The 15,759-nt window shown below is 40.3% G+C and overlaps 1 protein-coding gene across 1 annotated transcript in view; it reads left to right on the top strand.

Moving 5' to 3' along the window:
* LOC126416953 (neural-cadherin-like) overlaps positions 1-15,759 on the top strand; it is a 124,005-nt gene that overhangs the window by 70,067 nt on the left and 38,179 nt on the right. The window contains exon 22 of the mRNA XM_050084834.1: positions 6,791-6,980. Coding sequence (XP_049940791.1) covers positions 6,791-6,980 — 190 coding nt within the window. The remainder of the gene's footprint in view (positions 1-6,790; positions 6,981-15,759) is intronic.

Here is a 15,759-nt window from a genome sequence, read left to right as displayed (position 1 = left end):
TCTGCACCCTTGATGTATCAGATGTCCATTGTGAATTGAGAAACCAGCTCAAAGTGGCAGTAACATCAAGGAGACGGGTCCTCAGGTGGGTTGCAGAATGCTTCTGCCAGAGGTTTGTGATCAGTGAGGATGAAAAACGAACGTCCCTTGACATCACGACAGAAATGTTTGATTGCCTCATAAACAGCAAGGAGCTTTCTATTGAATGCATATTTTCTCTGATCCATAGATAGTTTCTTGGAGAATAAATGGAGAAACCGTGTCGCCCCTTGCGCTTGCAACACTGCCCCCACTGCGATGTCGCTGGCGTCTGTAGTGATGAATAACTCAGCCGAGGGGTCAGGGTGGCCAGGTGTCACAGCATGAGCTAAAGAAGTCTCCAGAGCCTTGAAGGCCTCTAGCATCGGAGCAGTCCAAGAGACGGGTTGGATACCGGAAGTTTGTTTGCCTGATAGCGCGACCGTCAGGGGTGCCTGAACAGCGGTGGCGGAAGGCAGATGGCAATGATAGTAATTGATGGTGCCGAGAAAACAGCATAGCTCTTTGTAAGTAGCCAGGGGCGGCAGAGATGTGGGAGGCTGTATTCCGTCAGCAGAGATGGTGTAACCTGGGAAGGAGACTGACGCCTTGCGCAACTGAAACTCGTCTTTGTTGACCTTGGCACTGTTGGGGTTCGAAGTCTGGAGGACCATAGACAAATAACTTTCATGTTCCTCCACTGAGCTGCTGAAAACAAGAATGTCATCTGGATAAGCAAAGTTTAACTGGAACAGTCACAAGATAGAGTCAACGAAATGTTGCCACATTTGCGCCGCATTCTTTAGGCCGAACGGCATGAAGTGATATTGGAATAAACCGAGTGGCGTGATAATAGCCATCTTAGGAATGTCTTCCAGCGCCATGGGAATCTGGTGGTAGGCACAGTTACAGTCAATAACACTGAAAATTATGGCGCCCGGTAACATATGAGTGAAGTCATTGATGTACAGCACTGGGTAGTTGTCCTTGATGATACAAGCATTTAAGTGTCTGTAATTGCCCCACATTCAATCTGTCTTGTTTGGAGATGAGGTGCATTGGTGAAGACAAGTTGCTGTCTGAAGGTTGCAGAACACCTGCCACCAAAAGATCATTAATCTACTGCCGGGCCGCATGCAACTTGATAGTGTTGAGGCGTCGGACCTTATGCCTAATAGGAGGGCCAATAGTGGTAACTATTTTGTGTGCCATTCCATTAGTGACGGGAGAAACTGAGAACTGCACTTGAGATTGGTTAATGTCCTGGAGCCGAGTCTTCAGACAAGTAGGGAAAAGGTAGCATGAAATTCACTTGTCTCTCACGAGAGCGTGGCGTGCGCTTGTGTGGAGGGGGTGGGTGCACGCGCAGCGCCGAGTGAAGGGGAACGGGTGGCGACTGTCTGCTTTTAGCCTTGCACTGGACAACCGGTGCAGGCAAGAACACCACTGGCGTTGCACATGGGGCCACAATGGCCACTGTGTCATGTGACCAGTGAGTGAGAGAGGGAGAATGTTTATCAACATGCACAGTAGCTGTCTGAGTGGCGGGCATGGTTGCGACGTGCGTGTGATTGTCATTAGCAGCACTGTTTGAAACACACAGCACTGGATGAGGCGAGCGTGACGGGGGGGCTGGAACATCACATGCAAGTAAAGTTTGTGGACTAACCTGGTGAGAGTTCGAGCTAGGCTCGGCCGAGCAATCTTGTTTAGGTGGCGGCACCATGGACTGCAGTTCCAGAAGTGAGGTACAAGTCGCGACGACCTCACTGTAAGTGGATGTGAAGCATTGTTTCAGCTTCTCATTGTCCTGGTGGAGTTGAGTCGCCAAGTTGTATTCTGACAGTAGGTCAGTAATGCAGGTCACAATGTTGCCCGCAAGGGAGGAGCACTCGCGTATGATATACTCATATGTTGCAGTGGAAACAGAGCGTTGGACATAGGTGCGGATGCACAGCATGTGAGTGATCGTAGGATGGTGGAGCACTGAACCCCATATGATGTTCAGAGATACTTCATAATGACACCAAAAATCTATACCGAGAACCGCTTCATCGATGTCGACAATGTAGAGAATCCACGGAAAACGTAGAGAAGGAGATGGTGTCACCATAACCTTTACTGAGCCTGAGGTAGGTAACTTTGACGCGTTGAGAGCTCATAGAAGTAACTTCGTCTGTGAAGAAGCAGGTGGAGCCATCAAAGTAGGTATGATCTACACGTCAGCACCAGTGTCGACCAGAAAATCTAGACTTGATGCAATGTCAGTCACATAGAGATGACCACTCAGCCGGCAGACAAGTGAACAGAGTGTAATGTAAGAGGGCACCTGTTAGGTTCCCCACAGGACTCAGCGACTCTTAGTTCCTGCGGTCAGCATTTGGGTATTGGTATGGCAACCTGCACTTCTTGGCGTCATTGCCGAACACTTTGTGGTACCAGCAGAAATGGTGAGCAGGGTGAGGAGGTGGAGACTGCGACAGCGGGGACGGCTTGTCCTCGTTGATTTGTTCCGGTAAATAGACTGGTACGTAAGGTGTGTGAGCAATTGTGGAGTGCTCAGACAGTGGAGAGAGTGAGCTGATGCTGCCAGAAGAAGTAGACAAGGTGACGGCAGAGCGAGCCCTACCTCTGCAGGCTGTAGGTCGGTATGTGGGGGTGGCTGTTCTGACGAACAGTGTGGAATGAACTGGCTGATGTTGCCACAGCAGCGAATACAACTGGTCAGCGATGTGTAGGGGGAGCCGATGGACTCATATGAGTGTGATAACAGATGGATCTGTAGATCAGTAGGTAGTTTGACAGACCGCACAGCCCATAGCGTGGCATCAGACATAGTATGCTCATTCACGAGCAATCAAAGGCAGCGCCAGAGTTGTGAGAGTGTGTGTTCCCCCAGGTGCTCTTCATATAGAATCTTGATTATTAACTCTTGTGGCGAGCAGGCAAGTCGTTCCATTATAGTCTTCTTTGCAAATTCAAATTTTGATGCAGCTGGTGGCGAAAGGAGCAGGTCACAAATCAAATTCGAGTGGTCGTGGAGGTGTGTGGCGAGGCAGAGAAACTTTGAGTTGTCGTCAGACACATGATGTAACTCGAACAGATGCTCGATGAGCATGAACCATGTTGCCGGGTTGTCCTCGTATAAGTGCGATAGCTTTGGCAGGCAGCCAGGAGGGGGTGGCAATGGTGGATTCGGCGTCTCCTGGGGTAGCGGCTGAAATGAGGTTAAGTCAGAGGCCGGCACAGTAGGCCCAGATTTAAACCAGGTGAGCGAATCTGTAGTAGCAGCAGCTGGTATAGTTGACTGTGTGTCATGAAAACATGGCATGGCGGGCACAGATGGCACTGTGGAAACGGGTGGATGGACAGCACACGAGGGGGCCCCGAAACTGGACCATGAGTGATGAGTGCTGGATGAGTATGACCTGCTTCCGGAACGGAACAGGGTGAGAGACCGGCACGGAAGACACAGGCAGTGCTGTGGGAGCGGCAGGCAGTTGAGTGACTCAATACGGGGACCCTCGCAAGGGAGGGGGGGGGGGGGGGGTTAAGGTTGAGAAAGCCACCTGCGTGGAAACTATCTGATGCATAACACACCTTAAGTGCATGTGGCGGGCCACTGAGGCGGGGTAAGGGGTCCATGTTATGTGAAACACTGAATTGTGCATGTAAATTAGACACAACTGGAACAGCACATGCGTGGAACGGATCCGACATGGTTTGTAGTAATGGTGGCATTGGTCATGGCCCAGCAGTAACTGATGTAGTACACCGGTGGGTGACTAAACATGTGTTTGAATGGAGATCACATTGTTCTTGAAACACACGATTTGAAGAGACACAATTGGAAATATTGTTCAGTTCACATTTCACTGTTGGATGGGCATAATTTGGTGACGCGAAGCCTTAGTCCATTGTTCACTCTAACGGCGTAGTTGTTGACCATTGAAAACTAATGAGGTTAGCACACGGCGTTGGTTGAGAATGTCAGTCACTGTGCGTAAATGATGAATATGCCATTGGCAAAGAAACGACGAAACTCGGTGAGCTGAGTTGTGCTTCCACATCTTCGAACAAGGCATTGTTTGGCATGGTCATTGCATAGTGCATATAACCTGTTGCATAAAAAGCAGTGTGGAAGACAAAAAACATGAACAAACTGCGGGGTCACCACTACGGGAACGGGATTGGTAATCGGGATATAGAAAATATATGTCGTAACTCGTATATATTTACACTTAACACTGTATCCATACAGAATGAAGTATAACAAATAACTGACTAAAGTTAAGATGGAGGCTCAACAGAGCACTTACAGTTCATAGATATAAAGTTTTGTGGTTGATACAGACTATTGATGCCACACAATAAAGTCAGGACTGGTATTATGCTTGGAGTACTCATACAATCTCCTTTTATTTTGACATGATATCCTTATCCCTTTTTTAATCCACTAGTTTAATTTTTGAGTAGGGTTCAGCATTGTTGTTTTCTTGGGAAAAGCCATTTCAAAAGAATGTTTGAATGTAGCCATAAACTTATCATATTTCTCATTGGTCTCACTACAGTCATATACATCTTTCCAACTCTCACCCTCTAGGAGAGAACAAAAATACTCCACATCTGTTATACTGAAATTTCTTACACTGTGTTGTATTCGACTGGGAATTTGGTGTCCTGAAACATTCATTGTAAGAATTTGAGCATAGTGATCTCTAAAATTCATGTTTACAACTTGTGTGTTATAGGCATATTTGCACGTATTTATCAAGATCTGATCAATAATAGATGCAGAGGTAGGTGTTTCTCGAGTTGGTTCAGTTACCATTGGACTGATTTTGAACGATTGTAGTAAATTTATAATGTCATCTCTGAATTTATTGGCTTTCGAGAAATCAATATTAAAGTCACCACATATAATTATATTTTTCTTGGGAGAGTGAATTTCTTCCAAGAGTTCCTCCATATGATTGTAAAACACTTTTTTCTCCATCTGGTGACCTGTATACACAAATAATAACTGTATTTTGCCTTGGTAGTTCAGCAATAGACAGTTCTATATCTTTTTCACTGGACAGTTTATGGTATTCACTTACACTATTGAATTCAATATTTTCTTTAACATATATACAAGTACCCCCACGACTCGATATTTTCCTACAAAACATGCTTGCAAGTTTGAACTGAGGAAGGTATGTTTGCTCTAACATATCTTGTTTGAGCCAGTGTTCTGTAAAGCATAGTACAGAAATATCATTTAGATCATTTAATATTATTTCTATTTCATTTACTTTATTCGGGAGTGACTGAACATTTTAATGAAGTAATTTAAAATTAGGGACAGGGAGGGAATCATTTCTTGCTTGACCACTTACCTTGCTATTTGAGCTAGTGCACTTAATGGTAAAAAATCCTCATGTTTTCCAGTGATGGTATTCATGGTGTTTGCCGTGTGGCTTTCTGGTTCACCGTTTGTGGATTCCTGCCTTTCTTCTATCGAAATGTTCCCAATTTTCACTTTTTTTCTGTCCTTTTTCACCCGTTTGTCCATAATGACTGCCTTGTTGCTGCATTTGATGGTTTGAAATCCGACCTAGTAAGTGTGTTGTTATGACTTTCATTGGGCTTATCTTTTGTTATGAAATGGTCCATAACTGTGTTTTTTCGTGGGTAGCACTTTCACTTCTAGACTGACACTTTCTATCTGATTGTCTCCTTGCTTGCCTGAGATATGTGGGGATCATATTAATCCAAGATCTGTGATGCAGTGTTAAAGTGGCAGGCAATGTATCTGAATATGTCGTATTTGATCCTATTCCAATTATGTGATTTTTATCTGTCTATTATCACTCAGTACCCCTCTGGAAATGTTTGTTAATGTGAAAAACACTGTGTGACACCATGATTTAGAGCTCACATTAAACAGTAGGCCCCCTATAACTGGCTGACTAAGACATTTCGAAGGTTGGAGAAATGCAACAGCATGTACCACAAGGAGTATGCCTAGTAAAGCACCATGGTGCAAACCAGTCTTCATGAAGATGACATTTTTGCTTTATTTTACAGCAGAACCAATGTATATTCTAAACTAATGGCAAGACAGTAAAATTTGTATAAATTTTTTCATCTGATGTTATAGTGGCCTACCTCATTCTCCACCCAAACTTATTTTTTTATCATTTACCAATAATACCCACAAAGAGTAAATTTGTTGCTTAAAAAGGACAAAATGTGAGTCTTGTATGTTCCTTAGCTTTTCATTAGCTTTTGTTTTTGTATCACTTTTTCAAAAAGTTGGTGCTTATTAATCCTTGCTCAATTACACCAAAGAATGTACTGGAAAACAGCAGAGGGTGAATGTATTCTGAACAAACTAGCATTTATGTTTCATCAGAAAATTAAGATATACTTGAAGTAAAATGCTCTGCACTTTTTTAATCAGAGAGCAGGTTCCATTCATTTGTGGTATTCATTTGTACAACACAGAACTTTACACACTGAGTTTCTTTTGAAATTTTAAAACGTTAGTATATATTTCTGGGACTAAATGCATAATATGTGTCCCAATACATTTTTTCTCCCTCTTCCTTTTTCTCCTCAGTTGTGGCTTCAGAGCTTAACACTACCATCATTTCCATACCTATTTCTTCCTCCCTGCATTCAGCATTTTTTATTCTTAATATAACTTCAGTTAATAGTAAATAATGGATCATTATTGTCATGTAATTAATTTAAAATGATGTAAATAAAATTGATGCTTTTGTAATAGGTTGCTTGGATGACATACGGTTAGATGGAAGACTTCTTCCACTGCCTCCAGTAGCCAATGTTACCCAATGGGGACAGGCAACAGTGGCACTCAACTTGGAGTTTGGCTGTAGCTTTCCTTCAGATTGCAACTCCATAATCTGTACAGAACCAGTGAAATGTAATGACAAATTGAGACAACATAAATGTATGTAAGTTATTTTTTACTGTCCTTCAGTTTTTGTATGAGCAATCATTTACCATCTACATTCTTTTAGAGTTAGTCAGAGGTAAATAGGGAACAATTAATACTCGCAGATTTAAAAAATTATGCTACTAATGAAATTTCAGGATGAAAATAGCAAAAAAAAAAAATGGAGAACTGCAAACACTCACTTGCCACTGGTAACATTACTGACTGCTCTTGCCTCAATCATCATATTCTTTAATGTCCAGTAGATCTACATAATAGTCTGCAAGCTACCTAACAATGTGTGGCAGAGAGTACTTTCAGTACCAGTAACTTATCCCACCTACCCTGTTCTGCTCCCAAATGGCATGTGGAAAGAATGATTGTCAGTAAGCCTCTGTATTAGCCCTAATTTCTGGAATTTTCTCATTGTGGTCATTCTGTGAGACGTATGTGGGAAGAAGTAATATGTTGACTGTTAACAGAAAGTGCTCTCTCAAAATTTAAACAGTAAAACTCTCTGTGATGCATAATGCCTTTCTTGCAACATCTGCCACTGGAATTTGTTGAACATCTCTGTAATATACTCATGCTGACTACGATCCCATGACAAAATGTGCTGCTGTTCATTGGATCTTCTCTATCCCTTTTATCACTCCTACCTGGTAGAGATTCCTGATGAACAACACTCAAGAATTGGTCGAGCAAGTGCCTTATAAGCCACTTCCTTTGTGCATGAGCTACATTTCCTTAATATTCTTCTTATAAATCTAAGTCTAGCATCTGCTTTTTCATTTATTTTTTTCTACATGGTTGTTCCACATAAGGTTGCCGTAGGTAGTTTGATAGTAAATATTTTATGTTAGATACTGTTCCCAGCAATTTATCATCAATAGTATAGTTGTGCAGTAATAAATTTCTTTTCCTGTGCATGCACAATATGTTACATTTATTTACATTTGGGGTCAACTTCCATAGTCTGCACCATTTCTCAATTCTCTGTAGGCTATTCTGCAAAATGACAGTGTCTTCTTGCATTGCTATTGCCTTATAGACACCCGCATCATCTGCAGACAGTTTTAAAGAGCTCCTCACACTTTCTGTTACATAATTCACAGACAATGTAAATAGTAACAGTCTTATCACACTTTCTTGGAGGACTCCCAAAATTACCTTTACATCTGACAATTTTGTTCTGTTAACCCTTGAGAAAGCATACCTGTGTATAAAGTGCACCAACCATAAATAACTTTCTCTTGTACCATTTAACTGTTATTTTACATCTGCATGCCTATACCTATTCCTTTACTACTGCTTCAGCTACCACAATGATAAATTGTTTTGTCATATGTCTAAAAGAGTTGCAGTAATACAAAATAAACAGTGAGCTAAGTGAGAAAAAATTATGATCCATGCAAGAAACAGACACAGATTATGAGCTAGCAGCACATTTCCACAATGAGGCAACTATCTATGAGATATTGTAATGAAATAAGTGGTTTGTTGGGATCTCATACAGCTACACTATTTAATGCTTTGAGTTGGTCATTACCGTAAGGTAACACTTATCTGTGGTAATGGAATGATATAATGAAAGTTTATTTTATTATTGTTTAGTTAAACAGTGCTTTAGCTGATGTTATGAAGGTTTATTTAATTGTTGTTTAATAAAACCAAGATTAAACTGTGATTTTGCTCATACATGTTTATCTTGGTAACATAACGCTAGCTATTCTTCACATACGTAAAAAGTAGCTGCACCCCCATGTGTGTTATGAAAAAGGGGCCACCTGCTCAAGTGTTAAGAGCAACACACTGACTTCTGTCTGCAAGGAAGTCTTGATCCCAATCATAAATCTTGTCTGATACTTGCTAAGTTCATACGTTTTTCACTTACTGGCAGTGCAGGACAGTGTCAGATGACTTCCCAAAGTGCATAAATATGGCATCAACCTGAGGTCCAGTGTCTGTAGTGCTATGGATCTCATGAATGAACAGAGTGAACTGAGTTTTTCAAGATCTCTGTTTGCAGAATCCATGTTGATTTTTATGGAGGAAATTTTCATTCCCAAACATCATGATGTTCCACAATTCCTGCAACAAACTGACATCAATGATACAAGCCTATAATTATGTACATCTGTCTTATGGCTTTTCTTGAAAATGGGAATGACCTGCACTTTTTTTCCAGCCATTAGGTACCCTTTGTTGATTGAATGAACTACAATACACTGCTGCTAGAAGGGGACCAAGTTCTTTTATCTCAACTTCTGCCATTTTGATGTTCATATGCTGACTGAAAGGAGGGACCATAGTACAGTATTCTGGGGTGAAACAATTTCGGAAGACTGAATTCAGCATTTTAACCTTCTCTCTGTCATTTTCCATTTTGGTGCCCCTGCCCTAGAATCTATGTGCAGTGCAAATCTGACCTGTTACAGGAACCCTAAAATTCTGTATCCAATAGTGGAGAATGAGAAATTCACATCTGATTCATCTGATACCATTGTAGAGTTCTCTGAGCCTCTGGTTTAGACCTTCCACTTTGCTCCAAACCAGAGGACCATGATTGACCTTAGGTACAATGCTACAGAGAGCCAGCTTAGCCTGCACCCTGCTTGCAGTGCTAGTTGCCTACTGAAAGTCAGCCATCCAGTGAAATGAGTCAAGGATGGTGCAGAACACGAGCAGCAGGCATCATTCAGCTTGACATGTACCACTATTTGCAGCTGGTTGCACCCAGTGAGCCCAATAGCCACAGGGCCTCATCCACATCATGAACAAGACTCCTCATCAAACATACTGACACGGCATTCTTTCCTGGCTTCCATGTTATTTCCCTGAGGGGCTCCACTGCCTGCCTAACATTGGAGCTCCCGATGACTAGCACACCTGCCCTGTGCAAATATCCAGAATGGCCAGGAAATTCGGCCACTAGCCCAACAGGAGACACATCCCATGCTAACTCAGGAGTATCATCAACACTGGGTAGCACCTCATATCTGCCGCTAAGGTATAAGGAGCCAGCTTTGTTGTTCTTCTTCTACCCAGTGACTTGCAAACCCTCCACTGTTGGCTACACAGTCTCAAGAGGGGACAGGCCAGTCAGGCGTTGCATATCAGAAGGTGCAGTAACAACCAGGTCATCTGAGGATTCCAATGGCCTCAAAGGTGCTACAGGTCTCATCACTTGCGCCCTGATGTTGCCACAGTTTTTAGCAGTAGCCAGAAGCCTGTCAACGAGATCAATGCAGCTTCCAGCATTTTGCAGACAGCAGCCAAATCTCCTTATGCCTGCTCACAACAAGCACGGTCCCTAGCCATACCATACTGTGTAAAAAAAATTGGTATTAGATGTCAAAAAATACAAACAAAGCTGTCAGGCATAACTTAGAAAGCACTAACAGACCCACAAAAAGAGAAAATTACCTGTCTACCATGCTATTGAGGTTCAAATGTATGCAAATTATAACAGGAATAATAAACACTAAAAATCTGCTCTGCAGAGTTCTCACTACAGACTGAGGCCACAAGCTGTTAAAAGAAATAAATTTCTCCACTGGTAATGGATGTACCAACAGTTACTTTTTACTATGAACTCTGTTCACAAAATAGCTACTGCAGGAAATAAATATGCGAACTCCAGTGCACTGGTCTAAACTAAACACTGTGTACTAACATGAGAGTTAAACTTATTCATGTCACATGGCACTTCTGGCAGCAGAAAATTACATAAGGAAGCCACCTGACACAAGGATATGCACTAAGGTTTATGTAGAAACAAAAGCTTAGAGTAATGTGATAAACACTAGTCTACACAGTAAAAAACACAGGTATAGCTCACTTCTTCACAGGAGTACATGGAAGGAGGGTAGAGGAGGGGGAGGGAAGGAGCAGATTCTGAATTACTGTGCATCAGACAATAGCTACAACTGCTGCTGTTATAGGGGTGTCCCAGCATCTGCTGCTGCACTGACTGTTGGAGCCCTGTAGTCAATGGTCACCTGATTCAAACTGAGTTATAAATGTGTGATGTGGCACTTCTGGTGATGGAAAAATTATATGAGAAAGCTGGCTCACACCACGATTTACACTAAGATTTACACAAAAATAAAAACTTTGAGTAATTTGGTAAACACTAGTCTAAACTGTGAAATTCATAAGTATAGTTCGCTTCTTCACAGAAGTGTATGGAGGGGGGAAGGAACTAAGCTAAATTACTGTGTATCATACAACTGCTACAGAGTTGCTACCACTAAAGGGGCATGGGCATTCTGTTGGCTCGGTGTCTGAACTGCTTGGTGCTTAAACTATTATAATCAAGTTGACTCTATCGAAGTTAATTTTCAAGTAGAGCACATTTGTTATCACAGAAAAAATTCCTTTCAAATAAGAAATTCTATCATTATCACAAAATTGGACTGTGATTTACAAAGTCTTCAAGAAGTGGCAGACAACTGCAGGAAGCTTGCTCAGTGAATGCAAAACATGGACTTTATACAACTTACCATAAATGATTGTGCCTTAGTGCTGACCCTTGTGGAACATTCATCCTAGAATGCTGAACATTGGACTCTATACATGTGACTGTACACTACCATGGCTCAGTCCTGACTATAAATTTATGAAACTTACTTAGCAAATACTGAACACAGACTCTCCATAGAATTTTTCATAGTGCCTATTATGGACACACATAGAAGGAGTTTTCAAAATGTAAAAATACAGAGCTATTATATTTTTAATAATAACATAAAAGACAGAAACGTTAGATAATACTTATACACATTTGGCACTAAAGTTATTCCATGTAACTATTGACTTTTTTTTTTTTTTTGAGACAGCAATGTTGTTACTGGTTTGACACAACCTGCCTTGAATCCCGTGCTCTGCATCTCAGAGTAGCTCTTGCATCTAAGGTCCTCAATTTTTTGTTAGATGTATTCTAAACCACATCTTCATCTACAGTTTTTACTCTTTACAGCTCACTCTAGAACCATGGAAGTTATTCTGTGATGTTTTAACTCATATCCTATCATCCTGACAGTTCTTCTTCTCAGTGTTTTCCATATGCTCCTTTCTTTGACAATTCTGTGGAGCACCTCCTCATTCCTTACCTTATCAGTCCACTATTGAGTATCAATCTTTAAATTGGTGTTAGTATCAATTGGTATTTTCTGGACAGAATTTTATTGTTTTCTTCCTATTTACAAGCAAATCCCACCAATAAATCTCTAGAAATTCGAATTTTATGTTTGAAATATTTCACTGGTTAAAATCTTTTCATAGTAAAAATACATATGTTTGCTTACAGAAAAATTAACACCACAAAATAGTAACAGTTGAATTTTGAAAAGATTACATTTCAAGTTTCTAATACCTCTAATTCTTACTGCAATAATTTTGAATAAAGATAGTTCTTGAATCATGCAAGGTACAAAGAAGAACGGAAAAAGGAAAACACAGAAAAAAATGAGAACTTTCAAATAAGGTATCTTAAACATGAAACAAATCATGACTGGGGGGTTGATATTTTTAAGTGGATATGGCTTTCATGGGTTTTCATTTTTTAATAATTCCTCAAAGAGCATGTTTTACATGAAATACTTATACTGATATTATCAGGCACATGTAAAATGTGCTCAGAGTAGTAAACTTTAGACAAACACAGCTTGAAAAAGAATTTATGCATTGCATATACACTGGTTTATGTACCAAATATGTAAAAGAAGGAAGAAATATGAAACAGTAATGTTTATATTGAGAGTGGTGTCATAGCAAGGGGAGTTATTTCACCCTATTATGTTTCACACTGAGTGATCTGTTGCAAATAGACACATTAAAAACATCAGAAAATCACACTAGCTCTTGAGCACTTACTACCTTTGCTAGTGTGGATACAAATTCTCTCTCTCTCTCTCTCTCTCTCTCTCTCTCTCTCTCTCTCTCTCTCTCACACACACACACACACACACACACACACACACACACACACACACTTCATGAAAAATGTGAAAAACTAAAATTATATTTTTGTTAATAATGCACTCAATTTCTGTTGGAGAAACATATTTTTATATACAACTTCTACTGCACCAAAACATGATGTTAGCAGACAATGAACAATATAATTTCACAAGAAATTATATGGTAGTGTGTACAAGGATAGGCTTCTCTGGCTGCCAACACTTCAATAAAAGGTTTGTAACTATGTTGTCATGATGCCACAGCCACAAACCAGTATATTTTATTGAAGATTTGTTAGCAGTCTGGAATTTTTTACTCTTTCCAACAACTACCTGTAACAGTTACTCCCCAGTTTCATCTTTTGTCATTTTATTGTACTGAGAACCTCAAATATTTTCTGAATCTACAGGGTGCATCAAAAAAATGTATTCACACTTTGAAGCATCATAGAAAATTTATTTCCCATTCTACAATGTTAAATTTCTGGAAATGGAAAGCTTAAAGTCCAATTGGAAAAATAAATGTACTTTGCAAATGTGATTTATGTTCAGACTGGTGGCCTTCAGCATCAATAAATTTCTGAGTACAAGTCACCACTGATACCATACATCATACCAAAGTGTCCAATGAGATTTCTGTGCACACCGCCTGAATCTTATTCCAAAGTGTGTCCAGGTTACGTGGTTTACATTTGTACACCTCATCTTTTAGTGTGCCCCATATGAAGAAGTCCAGCAGCATGAGGTCTGGAGAGCGTGCAGGAAACTTGATTGGTCCCCTGCGTCCTAGCCACTGGCCTGGCACATTGTGATCCAAGTATGCACGTACATCCCTATGATAGTGAGGCGGGGCACCATCTTGTAGGAAATAAAACTCATCATTACCATATAATGCACGAATAGCAGGGAATATGGAGTCAGCAAGCAGTGTTAGGTACGTTTCTCCAGTAACAGTACCTTCAAAGAGGAAAGACCCAATGAGTCCCCTTGCAGACAAACCAAACCACACATTTACACCAGGCAAATTCACAGCCTTTTCAACTGTAATGTGAGGATTATCTTCAGCCCAGTACACACAATTGTGCCTATTGACAGTTCCATTGAGTCTGAATTGGGCTTCATCTGACCAAATTGTGCTACCCATAAATCCTGGTTCACGTCTCGCCATCTCCTGAACCCATTCACAAAATTCTGAACTTCGATCTTGATCGTTATCACTTAGCTATTGCATCAGCCTTGGAATGTACACACGAAACTTGTCTTTCTTCAGAATGCGTAGCACACTACTAGCACTTGCCTTGAAGATTTTTTAGGCGAACGCTGAAACAGTTCCAAGACCGCAGTTGTGGAATCATCACTTGTAGCTGTACGAGGTCGCCCTGATCGACCTTTATGCATATCACACACTGTTCCATGAATTTTGAATCTGTCTCATAGACATGTAATTGTTAACCTTGAAGATGGTTCTGTACCATACTCACTTCTCCACTGTCTTCAAACCGCAGCTACTTTCTCAAACTTCCAGTACCACTTAATTATCTGCTTCCGTGCTTCAAAGCCCAAATGCACGTCTGCCATGTTGCAGTTACTTCCTTGCCACTGCTGCCACCTGTTGAAGAAACATAACATTACTTTCTCACAGATATTTAACCTTGTAGAATGGGAAATAAATTGTCTATGACAGTTCAAAGTGTGTATACATTTTTTTTGACGCACCCTGCATATTTGTAACAAGAATCATCCTTTACATTGAATGATCTTTGGCAAGGAAGGTGGTACTGATAGAAAATCTCATTAAGAAAATTATTCTAGATTCATATAAAAATAGTAACTCAAGGTTTGTAAGGGAAGAAAAATGTCTTTGACACAGATGCAATTGACTTTTTTTCTTCCCTTTGTTTTTCACCTTATGCTTACAGTGCAACTTGTGCCGTATTTGTCTTAGATTATTGTTGTAACATCAACAGCAAGTAAGGATAGAGACAAAATCTCAGGAACTAAGTACCATAGAGCATTGGAAAAATTTTTCACCACAGCCTTGCTGGTTCCACAATCAATAACCTTATAATTTTCAACTCAGCTATGAATAGAAACTCATAATAAGGTGTTTCATTGCTTATCACTCCACAAGCCAGTCATGCACCTACAAATTCTTCTTCCCATGAGACAACAGAAATTTATACTGAATGAGGTACCTCTTAAACACAAAAAATGTGTTTATCATCCTCCTAGTATGATTTAATGCTCCTGGTACAGGAAACAATACACTATTTTATGAAATGCCACCAGTTACTTCCAAAAGTCCATGGTAATTATCTAGTTATCATTTCTGTTGGAAAGGTGGTGGTCAAGAAATCTGAGAATGGTAGAATAGACATTATCAGGCATTCCATTGCAACTTGCTTTGTAAATCTTCACTCAGGTTTCTCAAAACATTTTGATAAGCATCTTATCAGGCCCAGAAGTATCACTATCAGTGAGTCAATGCAGTTCCTCAAAATTAACTCAGAGCTATCTTGAAGGCACGAGAGATTCAGGAGATCACCAATAAACCTTTTTTTTTTTATTTTATATATATATATATATATATATATATATATATATATATATATATATATATATATATATATATATATATATATATTTCTTCTGTCACATTGTAGACAGCATGTGCAGTTTGTTGTTATATCACAAAAAAGTGCTTGAATTTTGTCAGTTACTCACCAACTCTCCATTGTTTGATAAACAGAAATGGCTTGCTATTTTTCTGAAGATATTGTGGTTTCAGAAGCTACTAGCAATTGCTTCTTGCCTTGGAAAGCTGCTATCATTTCC

This window comes from Schistocerca serialis, chromosome 8, assembly GCF_023864345.2.
Source record: "Schistocerca serialis cubense isolate TAMUIC-IGC-003099 chromosome 8, iqSchSeri2.2, whole genome shotgun sequence".
Lineage (NCBI taxonomy): Eukaryota > Metazoa > Arthropoda > Insecta > Orthoptera > Acrididae > Schistocerca > Schistocerca serialis.
This window is presented reverse-complemented; position numbering and strand designations above follow the sequence as displayed.